General features: G+C 37.6%; 2 protein-coding genes across 7 annotated transcripts in view; both read right to left on the bottom strand.

Annotated features, from left to right (window-relative positions):
• Positions 1–584: 584 nt before the first annotated feature.
• espn (espin) overlaps positions 585–15195 on the bottom strand; it is a 45405-nt gene continuing 30794 nt past the window's right edge. For 2 of the 6 annotated variants that reach the window (XM_020704515.2, XM_020704516.2), the window contains 6 exons: positions 14244–14297; positions 11451–11596; positions 10494–10871; positions 3224–3303; positions 2650–2670; positions 585–2385 (listed from right to left, as the gene is read on the bottom strand). In XM_020704515.2, the coding sequence (XP_020560174.1) occupies positions 2238–2385; positions 2650–2670; positions 3224–3303; positions 10494–10871; positions 11451–11596; positions 14244–14297 (827 nt within the window). In that variant the 3' untranslated portion in view covers positions 585–2237. The remainder of the gene's footprint in view (positions 2386–2649; positions 2671–3223; positions 3304–10493; positions 10872–11450; positions 11597–14243; positions 14298–15195) is intronic. The other 4 variants (XM_020704517.2, XM_020704518.2, XM_020704520.2 and 1 more) reach the window with 4 other exon arrangements.
• LOC110015340 (espin-like protein) lies at positions 6749–10482 on the bottom strand. The gene has a single exon (XM_020704521.1). The coding sequence runs from the start codon at positions 9066–9068 to the stop codon at positions 7065–7067; it is 2004 nt and encodes a 667-aa protein (XP_020560180.1). The 5' UTR covers positions 9069–10482; the 3' UTR covers positions 6749–7064.

Below are 15195 nucleotides of genomic sequence, written 5' to 3' on the forward strand. Positions count from 1 at the left end.
CAAACCGTTGGGTTCTTGACTTGCAATTTATAGTTTTATTTATTTTAAGCATCTTTACTTTGGGTCACATGCCCAATGAAAGTATTGCTTTTTTTACCTATTACAAGCTTGCCTCCAGAGTTTATCAATAATAAATCCTTCCTTCAGAGGCAAAATATCAGGTAAACTATGTTGCCAAGAAGTACTTCCAATTCTGATTTTAAAGTCCCACTTCAATCACATTTTGATCTATTCTAAAAGTGGACTTTTAATTGGGATTATGCTATTTCTATAAAAAAAAAACAATTGTTTTTTTTGGTTATGTTTTATTTCACTGTTTAATTGGATTGAGATCTATTATGAGGTATATGTGTCAAAGTAAAAAACAGTAGTAATATGTATGGATGCAAGCTTCTTTGTCTCACAGTCTATAAGCACATGGACACAATAATTTCTCTGACTGTAAGAGTACATTTTAGCTTACTAAGATTGAACTCTAAATTCAACAGTACTTTAAATAATAAAATTGATAAAATGATCACAAACTTTGATTATATCAGTGTCTCATTTCCTGAACACAAGCAAAAACATAAACCCACATTAAATATGTTGATCACATATTTATTGTATTTTTATTTAACAGTCTGAAAATACACTTTTAAATTAAGACAACATTCTATTTAAGCAAGGCTGAGACATTTAATATTATGCAATATTGAAATAATGAAATGAATAAAATCTGAGGGTTTTTATGTACAGTTTGCATACATATATGTGATTTAAAATATCCATAGAAAATTCAAATGGCAATGAGATGAACATTATTTTTACTTTTAATATGGCATCTGATGAAGTGAATCTGAATGTTTCCAAATGATTAACCATATTTGTAATTTATTTAACTGAAAATGTACATCCTGGAAAGAAGATGGAAACATTTTCCAACATCTATTAGGACAAAATGGTCATAATTACAAGGAGGAATGCTTGTGTTGGTAAGATTAACAATCTTCAAACAATAACCAGAAATGTGTCATTAGATCAAAAATAAGCAAAAGGTTGTAATACCTTCTCTTGACCAATTATGGATTCTAAGACTTGATATTAGAAAGAATAAACTGCACGTTTAAAATGTTAACTCTAAAGTGAGTTGAAATATGCAATGTACTACATAACAATCCTTTTTATACCAAATTAGAATTAGCTGTTTTACCAACGTTTCTGAAAAAAAAAAGACTGAATGTTGCTATAAAAAAGTAGCTGGCTTCATCTAAGGAACAACATATTTAGCTATATGTCTGTGGCACAAAGAGGCCACTGTGTGAGCAGTTCTTCTCATCCAATATTTATCCTCCAGGTAGGTGGGACAGAGGCCAGAACACCAGGGCACAGGGCAAACTGATGTCACTTCCCTGCCTGTGGAATATCTGTGCAGTTCAAATAATTATATTATGGACATATATTGTTTTTTGTTGAATGTTTTTCTTTTAAAATAATCCAAAGTGGCTAAAAATCCACAACAGTATTAATGTGTAACTCAACATCTCTCATTCAAGCACAAAAATTTACCTTTTACTTCTGATTTGGGGGAAATTAATTAATAGTCTACAATTTCTTAGGGAATGATCACATTACAAAATAAACTACTAAAATGTTTTTGGTGCAATTAAAAGTAAAACTCAAATTACTATCTTTACTGGTAAGACGGTTTTTAGGGTGTGGCTTACAGAATTATTGTGACATTTGCACAATAGTAAACCGCAACACCTTTCTGTGAGCTTCACACACAAATGTCATGTCTTTGACATGGGCAAGTTGTGACACAATCAATTACCTTAGCTGCTTCTCCTTTGCTGAGTTTTCCATTTTTTAACTCTAGCTGTTGTAGCTCTTTGCAAGAACATTCAGCGGCATTAACAACGGGACAGTATAAATTCAATGACAGGCTTTTGAAAAGTGGTTGTAAATCTATCACAGGTCTTTAGTGTTCTACATAAAATAGTTTCTAGTGATTTTCCGGAAAATAGATTCTTATATAAACATCTGTAGTAAGAAGAACCAGTTCATGTCTGAAATGTGCTAAAAGAGTTTGCTGGCTTGAGACTTTTGGGATTCGATCTGAACCGCAAAGCTTGTGAGGACAGCAGCAACCATCACATTAACCTTTGTTACATGAGGCTGAGGAGTGACAGCTGATGGAGACAGGCTGATCCAGCTGTCTGCTGGGAGTTGGAGGATGAGGGAAGGAAATGAGAAATTCACTTTTTGGCTATATCTCCTTTCTTCAGAAGAATCTGCCTTTGCCAGGGGGCCAGCTTGGTCTCATCATAACCCAAGGTCCGTAGCCGCTCCAGCTCCTGCTTCTCTTCTGACTCTTTTGCCTGCTTGGCCTGCTGTTCTGCTTTTCTGCAGGAGTTAATAAACAAAAGAGGAAGACAAAACAGTCATTTCTCAAAAATGTGTCTTTCAGGGTCAACAACTGAATGTTAGTGCTCTCCTTTTTGTTAGTTTGATTCTTTCTGCCTTGTGTTGTTCAGGTGAAAAGTCATGAAAGGGAAGCGAGTACAGGCATCCTATTTGGCAGAGTGTTAATAAATGCCATTATTTTAGTGGTTTAGTTTGACATCTAATTTTAAAGGTGGTATTGTGAGGAAAATTAACATTTCTCACCTTTTTTGTTCCCTGTCACATCAGGAGAAAGGAAACATAGAGAAGCGGTAAATATCTTAAACAACCCACAAGTCAAGCATTTGAAACATTTGTCATGACTACAAACTAGTTTAAAGGTTGAATCCATAGAAATACTTCCATTTTTTGTGTGCAAAAGTTTGTGCAAAAATAGCCAAACTTTTAGTTCATCTGATCACAAAAGAGAAGCAGAACATTTGAATGATTCCCTGTAAGTCAAACTCAGAGTATTTAGAGTTTAGCTATTCAAAACTACAGAAAGTGATCAGCATGTGTAGGTTGAAGCCGCAGCCTTAATTTGCTTTTTGGCACAGTGGATACCTTTAAAGTGACCTTTTATGAAAAGCAGTTACCTTGAATTTCATCAAAAAGTGCATATGTTTTACATCAGGGATGTACCGAGCAGTTAAAAGAGGAAGAAGTGAGTCTCTCACTGACTGAACAGTCGGTTCAGTAAAAACCATCAAAATGCTTTAAAATATTTCACATTTATAGATTTTATAGACTGATCATGGGCTGTAAAATGTGAGGGAAAGGAAATTGAATCGTTATTCACCTCTCCTCATCCATTTTCTTCTTCATCATGTCTCTCCTCCAGGCTGGCATTGAGGCCAGGCGTGCGGCCTCCTCCTCAGCCTGCAAGGAGAAAGGGGGTATGCAGAGATAGGAACCCAGGCCAGTCAGTAACAAACATCAGTCTATCCCTAACATCCTTTAGGTTATTTTATTAGTTACCGATATGAGTCTGTTCAATACTTAACCTGGGCATTCAGTGTGTCTTCCATCATAGTTTGACCTGTAAGGTCACCAAATCGTTGGACATTGATCTTTTCACTAGTAGGAGCCAAAAGTATGTTGAAGCCATGAGGGTTTTGTTTCTCAATCATTTATAGAATCTGTTTCTATGGTGATCAAACCCAACAATTTAAAATACCTTCAATAAATCAGTCATACAGATCATCAGAAACCGCCGACATAACAACAACATTATAACTGTGTTGACAGAAAACAGCTTAGTGTGGTGATTTGTCCTCCATGCTGCAGTACACAAACTCTGTGTTTTTTTTATTAACTTGTAAATCCTTGTTGCAATAATGTGTTGAATGTGGTGAGTACTCACCAGAGTGTTTTGTTTGCACATCTCATTTAAAAATATGTGTAACTTCTTACAAATAATGTTCATGCATTTGGTCAGATCGATGTTCTACTATTGGATGTTTTTAAAAGTTTTAACAGAAAATGGGTCACTGGTCATGGGTTTGAAGTTGGAGACAGTGTCAAAAGTGTTAAAGAGAACAGTCACGTTGGAGTTTTTTTCTTTCTTTTTAACCTGAGAAATACAGTCGTGTGAATACATTTAGACACCTTATTTCATCTTGGGTGCTTTCTTCTTGAACATTTTTGAACACAAGTATATTTATCATCAAAACTAATGCAGAGATTCAAGGATTTTAACAACATTACCTTTTGAAAAGTGTAGTTACAAAAATCTATTTTACATGAATCTTTAAAGTCCCACTCCAATCATATTTTGATCTATTTTCAAAGCGTTACCTGTCATCTTTTAGTTTATTAAGAAAAATGCACCAAGAACATGCCAAAAACATCAAAACATGATTTTCTTTGGAGTAGGTTTTTAAATCAGGACATCCACCATGCAGAGTCTTGAAATGGTTGAATCCAAGTCTAGATCCTAATCTCATAGAGCCGTAATGAGGGAACTTTAAACACAATGCGCATTCATGCTCCTCAAACATGTCTCTAAATGAGGGGAATCCAGTGGTGAGGACAGAGAGAAACATTTCCCAGCGGTTTCACAGATCTCTTTCTTTCTAGGATAAGAGTCTTGCTGGATTTATTTTATTAAAATAAAGTACCAGTAATAATGACTTTAATGCAGACTGTTCTCCCTTTGTTCTCACTCAAACTACATATTTTTGAGATAAAAGAGATAAAAAGTCTAGATTAAATATACTGAAATGAAAACTTTTACAAAAGAGGTGACTATTTATTGAAGTTTCTCATTTTTTCTAAGACTGTTTTACTGTTTTGCACTATTTATTAAAGCAGTTCACTATGCCAAGCAGGAAAGATGAGTGCAAGTAAAAATATGTGAAATGGATCTTTATTGATTCCATGAGGGAGCCCCTCAAGTACGACAGGAAGAAAGAAACATGTATGTAACAAACAAAAATCCTGTTTGTACTCACAACATTAAACTTCAGGTATTAATAACCAGCTCTAAGCCACCATGCTTAGGTTTAACCTGCGATATCTTGAAATTCTAACCTCGGTTATGTAAATGTTTGCCCACCGCTCATTTGACTCACATTACATGACTGAGATACATTACATTGCTCACTGAGTCTGGAGCGGTGACCCAGAGCAGAGATTCAAACCTCTGACCTTGCTGCTGCCATGTTATCTGAGGGTCTGAATGCTGAGACAGTTCAAGGTCTTTTTTTTTTTTAAATGAATACTTTAAAAATGTACAAAAGGATCAGACAAAGTTATCAGACTTTAATGAAAAAGAGTCTAAAATATAGAGAAAATAAAAGATTAATTCCAACCAGGCATGATTTTCTTTCGTTCCGTGTCTCACTTGAGCCTGACAAGCATTGTTATCGTAATGATGGATGGAAAAAAGCAAAAAGCAATATCTAAAAAAACGGGAAAAAACGTGTCTTTGCTATTTTATAATTTTAAGATAAATATTCCGTTTTTTCATTTTAATGGGATGAAGCTTTCTTAATGAAAAGCAAAATTATCTTGAAATTTCCATGTCAAAACTGTTTTTTCCAGCTAAAATGCTTTCTTCCTAAACTTCCTAAACATGTGTTTAATTGAAATGCCAAATATACGTAATATCAAGAGAATTCAAAACTATATGGCTTTTAATTTGCCAGCTGACTACCTTCCAGTTGAGCTGTGAGGTGATAAAGATTCACTGTAACCTCCTTATGGCTCCTATAAGCCACGACAAGCACAACAGCGGGTGGTACTAAGAGGGTTATTTGAAGGTAATCTTGATGCCACAGCATAGTGAAGTTCTTCAGAGCCACAAGAGTTCAGGAGGATTTCAGACTCCAGAGCTACACGTCTGAAAGTGCATCTTTATGCTGCACAGGCTTCAAGAAGAGTCACAAAGTTTTCAAATTAAAAAAATCTTAAAGGAAATATAAAGGGAAAAAAAGTAACAGAAGGGAAACAGAATGAAATATACCAAAACGATAAAACAAGACAGCAGAAAAAAACTTTTTTTTTCCTTTATATTTGAAGAATTCGAAGCTTTAAAAAGCTTTTTCATACATTTGTTGTCAAGAATGTATAAAATTTGTGTCCTGAAGTAACTTTCTGATTTGGAAATTCAGACACTGTTGTACCAAAAATGACCAGCTCACTATTTAAAATCAAAGAACAGTTTGAGCTTCAGTAGTTTTAAAATTTGCCAACCTGTTTCAGTTTTTGTCTCAGAACAAGGAGAAAAATATGAAAAATCAGGGCTCAGCGGTGATTCCTGTATTTTATCACAAACTTAATTTAACGGAAACACAAATAAATCAAACCAGAGATCTAAATCTCTGCCCACTCAAAGATTTAACCAAACTCTTGAAGTCTGGATTATCTGAACAAACAGATGCCCAGAGGCCAAGACACCTTTCTAGCATGAACGCTGTTAACATAAACAGTATCTGCTTCTATGATGCAGGGATTATGACCTATACAAACTTCAGGGATCCAGCTTCAACATGCATTTTTCCAATGCTAATTTCAAACTTCAAAAACTTCCAATCTGTCCACTCAGCTTTTATCTAGGTTAATTTATTGTGGAAATTCAGAAATGTTCCATCTTCCGTTACTGAAGATGATGCCTACAAAAAGCAGAACAAAGCCAGATTTTCATTATTTCATCGTCCACTTCAGGACCTTTTTTGGTGAGTCGCCCACACACTGCAGTCACTGGGTGTTACTGTCAGGAACACGGTTTCAATGTGACCGAAGTGGAAGGTTTTCAAGCCACAAAATGACACCGGTTTTTGGAAAAACACAGGTGAAAAGACAAATCTGTCTGATTTATAGTTAGGAATGTTGTATGCTATTTTGTTTAAAAGCAGAATAAAATAGCAAATTACATGATGAAGCGTTAACCAATATTTGATTAAGTCTCTCAAATATTTAAACACTTTTATGGCAAACAATAAAAAAATTAACCTTGAACATAAATAGATTGATTTTCAACGACTGAATCTTACAGAAATTGCAGTCATAAGGTAAACAGAATTTCTTAGCTGCAGTTAAGTCACTTGGGTAACATTGGCCCAAAGATCAATAATCAGATGTCTTTCCTTTTTCTCCATGTTCCTGAGTTCTGCTCTACTTATCTCTGCTGTGCTCAGCTAGATGTCAAAAAGCTCTGCTTCTTTCTGTTTCCAAAAAGCAAAGCTTCGATCGATGTACCGGATGATTTCTTCATTGCTGAACTCCTTCAGCTCATAGATTACTTTGATGGAGTCCTCAGTAGGCTCTTCTCTGGATGGGACAATGTAAGGCTCTTCGACAAATTTCACAGTTAGAGGGGGAACGTCCTTTTTTGGTTGTGAGTCTTTCCTCGGTTGGTGAGGAGTTTGAACCATTTGAACACTTTCAGCTTCCAAATTTTGATTTGAAAAAGTGTCATTTGTAGTCATGGCTTTCTTTGATGTTGTGTGCTCATTAGATGGTCCATTCTTCTCAGAGATGTCCTCTGACAAGTCCACACTCTGGGCCTTTTCAGATACACCGTTCTGGGCAACTGAAGGTGTTAGAGAAGCATCTGCTTGGGATGTCTGAAGTTCTGGTACTGATGAAGAAACATGCACATTGGGACAATCATAATGAGGATTAGGGGGTGGAGGAGGAGGATGAGAAGGTGGGGGAGGGGGAGATTCCTGTTGTGGCATCACTGGCATCTCAGGAGACACTGAAGGTAAAGAACCAGTCATTAAACCTCCTCCTTCGAATGAGTCTCCAAAATATTTGAGTTTTATGTCCTCAAAACCATCTGCCCAGTCTCGTTTGCCTCTCTCAATGTCCTCCATGACTTCCTTGTGAAACTGTCTCATCACTTCCCATTTATGGCTGCCAAGACGGTCGAACATCTCATAGCACAGGAGGTGGCGAAATTTTCGCTCATTGCGAGACATGTTCATTTCCAGTAACTGGAAATATCCCAGCATAAAAAGGTCCAGAGTTAGACTTTCATATCTCACAGGTGACCCATTGATGTGTGGCAAGAAGTGCTCCGGCCAGTAGATCATCTGGGTGCGACTCAGTCGGCGAATCTGACGTGTGGGCACCTGGCTCATAATCGCCCTCCAGTGGCTGATCAGATTCCCGACTACCTGTTTGGACTTCATGAACAGGAGGAGTTTGTCATCCTCGCTCTGCATCTCCCCACCGAGTTGGGCGTTAAAACTGGAACCATCCCAGCCCACATCTAGGTGACTTCCTCTCCTGCTCATGTATTTAGCCTGATAAGATTCTGAGACGGTATACTTCCGCCAGTGTTCGAGGAACAAAAGAACGATTCTTTCCTTCCTCATTTCGATGCACTCTTGGACATAGCTGAGATCTGTCTGAACCTCCAGACTTCTTGTCAGTTGGTCATAATTTAAAATGGGATCAGAAGGAAGCGCCTGGCTAAACTGCTCCATATTTGTTGGAGCCTTTACCTCAGAGGGCCCATATGTAGGAGGAGTGCAAGATTTAATGACAACAGGTTCTTCAACATGAGCTGAGATTGTTTTCTCCTCAGAAAGCAAATGTCCATTGGTATTAAAGTCCACAGCTCCAGGGGAGGAGCAGGAAAACTCCGCCTCACAAGTTGTCTCACTTACTACAGGCAGTGACCTTTTGCGCTTGTAAATTCTATGAGATTGATTGTTAATAGAATGTGGCTGATTCTGAATTTCATAGTTGGCCTTAAGGTTCTTCACTGAAACCCCACATTGCTTTATTTCCTTCTCCACTTCTTCTCTTGTTGAGAAAGACTGAGAGCGCCCAATAATTCCAGTGCTTGAAGGTTGAGAGTGGTTAACATTCTTTTCCTGGTCTTGGGGATTTTTGTGAAGTATATAATCTAAGATGTCTATTTCTTTGCCTCCCAGCGTGGCAAGAAGAATCGCCATACTTTTGAGCAAAGTGGAGATCTTACTGCACCATGCCGGAAGATCTTCAGCCTGGCCATGCACCTGCTTTGGGTTGACTGAGAAGTGTCCTTGACTAAGAGCGGCAGAAACGGGCAGGAGTTGATGAAGCTGTCTCTCAAGTTCCTCCAGTTCCTTCTCCACCTCTGATACCTTATGCATGACCTGCAGGTTCTCAATTTGCTTCTCAATTCGGTTCAGGTCAGCTTCCGTCATTAGTTCTCCAAAAGGACCCAAAATGGCGTTGTGAATGTAGGAGTAGTGCCATTCCTGAGGCTGGTAGTGTCCACTTGAAGCAAACTAAATCAGAGGTCAAAGGAGACCAATAGGACAAGAAAAAAAGGGGAGGAGGGAGGGTTCCTTCAACTTCAACTTCCTGGTATGAACACACGCTTCAGTGCAAATCCATCCGCACACACGGGATTTACATGGATTTAGTGGTGCAATGGCACAGCCTGATTACTGGCACTAAACTCTACGCAATAACTTAGAATCAAAGACAACAGAGAACCCTTTGTGTGTTTGAATTGATGCAAAAAAATGTACTAAGGAATAATATTAGTTTAGTGACAATGTGTCAGGTGTGTCTCTCTTTATCACTTGATGCCTTTTACTCCTTTCCCTCCTATATTTACTGAGACCCGATTATTTTAGCCTTTTTTAATAGGTCAATGTTTTGTTTTCCCTTTAAATAAAAAATAAAAGAACAAACACATTGTAAACGTGTCATTGTCACTCAAGAAGAATTCTTTTGAACCTAGTTATGATTTAGCACTACAGAGATCTTTTAGTTTTAGGTGTTGTGAATGGAAAAAAAAGATGAACTAATGGTGTTGTCATGGCAACAGATAGCAGTCTTTCAACCACCCGCTGTAGTTAGAAGTTCAATGAAAACCCAAATGCTTACTTCACTAAAACATTGCTCGACCCCTGTATTATTTACAGTCAACCGTTGCATTGCGTGTTTGGCCTGTAGTGTGAATGGGCCCAACATCACACCACTGAATCTGCATGTAAAAACTTGGAGTCACAGAACTCCCATCAGCAAACAAAAGTGCACACTGTGAATTCTGTAGCCAAGTGTGTCAATGCTGTGATGGTTGTTGCAGCCAAGTCAGTGCACATCACTGAAAGAGAAGCATGCATGGAAGAACTAAGAGAAGCAAAAACCCAAGATCATTGGTGTTGAGCAAAGTCATTAAGATTTTTAGAGCCACTACTGCCATTTATTAATTGGTAACCTTTCTGTAAGATTTGAATCTTTGTTTATAAATGATTAACGTTCGATTTAATTACTCAAATCGTATATCACAAGAGTATTTCTTAAGTTACATGGAGCTAACAAGTGTTCAGATTGCTCCAGCATAAATGAATAATAAATCACTTTTATAAATAAATTCTAAATATGACACCCTTTTAGAAAGGAGAAGAGTGTTTAGGACAGATTGGAAAATACAAAAACCTTTAAAGCTGTTGTATGTTTTCTAGAAAGTTATACCATGCACAATCACTCAATACACAAACTGCAAATGCACAAAAATCCATGCTTTCAAACCTCTTTTCAGAGCATTTTTGAGTTTTAAGGCCAAAATACAAAGCAATGCTGGGTAACTGACTGGAGTTTTGCAGCACTGTGCCTACCTTGCGTTTGTAGTCTTCCTCCTCTTGCATCTTCGCCTGAAGCTTCCTGACCATCACTTGCCTCTTCCATTCAGGAATGGCTTTCCCCTGTTCATCATGAGTGGGCACCAGTGCCTCAATATCTGCCAGGCTGGTCTTTCTCCCCGGCTCTGCTTTTGCTGAGCCACCACCACTGCCGCCGTTCCCATTGATCATAGAGTTGGAGGACAGTTGCTCGTAACTTGCGGAGGCCGACATGGTCCTGGAGGACCCAGAGCCGGTGGGACTAGGGCTGGGGCTCGGAGTAATGGGAGGCGAGGTGACAGGAGTGTGGGATTGAGGAGGAGACGACGGTTTGGCAGGTGGGGAGGATGATCGTGTCTCTGGAGGTGTTGTTTCCTTGTTTGGAATAAAAACAGAGTTACAAAAGATACATCTGATGGTTTTTCTATACCATTAACGAAGTTAAGATATTTGTTCAGGTAAAAAAAAAAAAGCAGTGGAAAAACCTAAAAGTTTAGTATTTTGATTGTCTGAGACATGGGAACAGCAATGAAGGGGGACAATTGCAAATCCATGATTCCTAATGTCCAACTGTTCTGCTCACAGATTGATGTAATTTTGCTTAATTTTTCTTTTAGTACTATATTATTGTCATTTACTCTATTTTTAAACAGACAGGGATATCCCTAAAATCCCGAAAGGGATTTAGCGGGTTAAGAAATAGATGTATGGAGACAAGGATGTATGGTAAATGGTAAATGGCGTATACTTATATAGCGCCTTTCTTCCTACAAGGACAAAGCGCTTTACAGTCACAGACCCATTCACCCAGTCACACACACATTCACTCACACATTCACACACTGATGGCGGCTCCGCTGCCAAACACAGTATCTTTACGTTTCAGCAAAACGTGTATGATCTGCATCTGTTGCTTCCATTTACATTTGATGGAAGGGTTGGCTTTGGACCTACATTGTTTCCTGTGGGTCCGCTGTTAGAAAAAACAGTAGTGTAGCCTTTACTGTGCGGCGTGGGCTTGAGGCTTTTTCCTGCTTTGATCTCTGCCAGCAGCTCTGAGTTGTCACCAGTGGGGGACATCATGTTGAAAGACTTTGTGCCTGCAGACAAAAGGAGAGGACAGACAAGTGAAACCAGGTAGAAAGATGGCAGAGAGAGAGAGAGAGACAGAAGCAGCGAGAGTGAGAAAGATATGCAGAAGAGGAGGAGAGGGGTTGGGTGGCAATTCAGTGTTGAATATTTCATCAAATCAGCTCGGTAACAACGCTGACCTGGAACATGTTTAACAATGATGGGAGGTCATTTCAGTTTAGTGAACCACCGTCTCTCGGGAAAAAGCTGCATATCTATCATTTCAGAAAAGTCTAGTGAGGTTTTTATTTAACTATGCAGTCTTTGCCCAACCTGTGCTTCTCATTGTTCTACTGCTGCTTTAACAACTTCTGGAGGGTACTAAACTAATGAGTCAATTTTAAGAGGAAATTTACTAAATTGAGGGATCTAGTTGATCAAACAAACATATTAATCTTGCTAAAAATATAAAATGTTTTTTGTTATTTTGCAGTTCCTTTTTAGCCAGTTTTGTGTTGTATAACACTGCCAACCACCTAGTTTATCCCACACGTTTATTCAGCCACTTTTAGCTGTGGGAGACTATTTTGACCATGTCAAAGTAAAGAGATAACCCACTGTGTGGACAGAATAAACTGAAGTACACAACAATGTGTTTTCTATCTCACAATTTCAGTTTGTTTCAATTTCTATTCATTTCCATAAAACAACAAAAATGAAAGATATTGCACAAGCAGTTAAACATGGGAAATGAAAGGGAACAGGAAGAAGAAAACATATTTTTCTGCCTCTTTTAAATTATTTGAAGAAAGCAAAAGAAAATTAGAGTAAAACGATGAAACATTACTCTTTTTGTTCAATGAAAACATGCAATTTCAACCTTTGTTGATACTAATCTGCTAAAGGTTACTACATCCTCAACTGTTGACACGTTTCAGCTTCATCTACTAAGAAGAATTTTGCTCACTTTTGAGAATAGAAGTTAAAAAAATACAATCTTACGAAGTTTCTTTTATAACAGTAGTAAAAATGTGTCCCCATAAATACATTTCTAAAGCAAAAGCATTTTAAACAGACAATCTGAGCAACATGAGCCGTAAGTTAGCTCACCTGTTCTGGTGAATGTGAACCTTCAGTGTTGCGATTATCCTCAGTCCAACATTGTTTACCTATTCTCTGATTGTTGAACGGACTAAAGTCCTCCTTTAAAAGTGTTCTCTGTGGATTCAACCACAATGTTGGAGCTGCACAAAGACTCCCTAGCGTGCCACCCCTCCTCACTCTCCCTCGCTCTCCCTTTCTTTCCATGCAGCTCACTTGGGGAGGAGAGAGCAGCTTTCTATTAGAGACCCATCATCACAGTTGGGGGAAGTCTAACAGAATCACCAGTAACTGGAAGTGACAGCAAGCCATTGGAAAGCTGGTGAGGAATTAACACACAAACGCACGCACGCACACACACACACAGACACACACACACACACACACACACCCTTCAATCCTCAGCTTCTCAGTCCACTCTGCACTGGACCAATCCTTCCTGCAGCAAACCTGACACATTCGTCACCAGCACATTCTCTTCTCACATGTTCTGCATAGACTGTCACTGGGGTCTGTGAACTAAAACAAACACCCAAACCTAACCAAACAAATACGTCACAAATCAACCATCGTCCGCTAAATATGCATATTTTTAAATAAAGCTGCGTGGTACAAAAGCAGCAAAAACCTACCAACAAAAAAAGAAAGAATGGAAATGGGAATGTTTTAATTGTAGATTCAATAAGATTTGAAAAACCTTCCACAAGAACACTATGTTACTACTGCTTAAATAGTATGGGTTTAAAGAAATTTAAAGTTTGTGAGTTACTCAGTAAAAATTTAATAATCCATCACAAAAAAGTGGATCCTTGTTTAAACTTGCAGCTAAAAAATCTTAGAGAAAAGTATGCAAAGGGAAAGGCTGGCACGTAAATTAAATGAGAACCTTATAGAAGGAGGAAAAGATGAAGCATAAAACAACATGAAGACAGAAAAAGTACAAAATCCCAAAAAGCTAATGTTTGCTAAAACATCATTAAGAAAATACATAATTCTTCCAGAGTTTACCAGAAATCATTTGGGACTTTGTTAGAGTAAACATGACTTTCCCACAGATTGTGCACAATTATGTTCTTAGAACTCAGTGGAACAGAAGTAAGATTCAATTTTAGATTTTTTTATGTCTGCAGAATTTACACAAAATCTGTAAGAGGAAACCAAATGCAGATTAACAGAATTCTTTGTAATTAATATTGATTATGGTTAAACTAAGCACTTTAAATATTTTAAGGTGTTTTAAACTAACTTATATAATCAATGTTTATGTCCTCATCCTGTCCTATATATACCTAACGATATTTACTAGTTTAGAAAACCTTCTTTATAAACCTTTGTCTGCTCTTTGGCAGGTATTTCTACAGATTTAGGGCATAAAAAAACAAGACTATTGATAATAATAATTAAAAAAGAACAAGGTACTCAAAGATGTTCTCATTTTCCCATCAAGAATCAAGAAATATCTCATTCAGAAGCATAAAATACCAAAACATGCACGGTTAGACTGAATTGATGTGTGTGAATCCTAAATGTATGAAACTGGAGACATTAGAAAGGCTGATACTCCATCTTACTTACTCTTTATCTGTTTAAGTGATCCTCCTTCCGCCTGAGAGGCAGAAATGTCTCCACCTTGACAGAGCAGCATAAGGACAGACCACAGCGAGGAAAAAGAGGAAATGTTGAAGCAGAATCAGGGAGAAAGCAGCCAGAAAATATGGAGAAGCAAGAGGAGTCTGATAAAGAGTTTATAAAGAGAAAATTTCACTCAAAAACTGCCAAAGGACGCTATGTTGTAGAAAGGAAAAACAAATTTAACTGACGCAACAGAGACAGTTGGAACTGATGGCTCAGACATGTTTTGGCTTCTCTTTGACCTCCATCATGATACAATTTGTTCCTTTTTTTTTTCTCTGATTCTGTTATTTCTTGAGTGGATTTATTTTGTCTTGAGAATCTTTTTGAGCTACTTTCTTAGAATCTAAAAATTATATTCATTTCCAGTAAAGGCCATATTTTATAAATGAAAATGTATTTTTTTTAAATTAACAATATTACATATTTATACACATAGAGTTTTACTTGACGTTGCAACTTTCACTTACAAGAATCAAAACCTTAATTTTTAGGACAGGCTTGGTTTGTGAAATAGCAGATCAGTACATTGCAAAGACTTAAAGAGAAATACATATTGAATAGTGAAAAAGATGAAAAAGAGTAAATGTGTGGAGCTGGAATGTGCTGTTAAAAATACTGCAAATCCCATCTGCTACACAAAGAAAGTAAAACAATAGGTAGCAGCAATGCTCACAGGGTTGCAGTATGCGCGTGCTGCAACCCTGTGAGCATTGCTGTTAAACAAGCTGCAATGGCACTTAAGGAAATGGCCAAACACTAAACCAGATCTCCATGTAATGGTAATCCTGCCTCATTAATTTATAATCTGCTCTCTAGAATGCTATAGTTCAACATAACTCTTTAGTTTACCCAAAGGCATTGGGTCTGCTTTCTTTGACCTATCATATAACAG

The sequence above is a fragment of the Oryzias latipes genome, chromosome 7, assembly GCF_002234675.1.
Source record: "Oryzias latipes chromosome 7, ASM223467v1".
Classification (NCBI taxonomy): domain Eukaryota; kingdom Metazoa; phylum Chordata; class Actinopteri; order Beloniformes; family Adrianichthyidae; genus Oryzias; species Oryzias latipes.

What these genes read in the sequence shown, in the direction of transcription:
- LOC110015340 (XM_020704521.1), bottom strand. Translation starts at nt 9,068, where the DNA reads ATGACGGAAGCTGACCTGAACCGAATTGAGAAGCAAATTGAGAACCTG.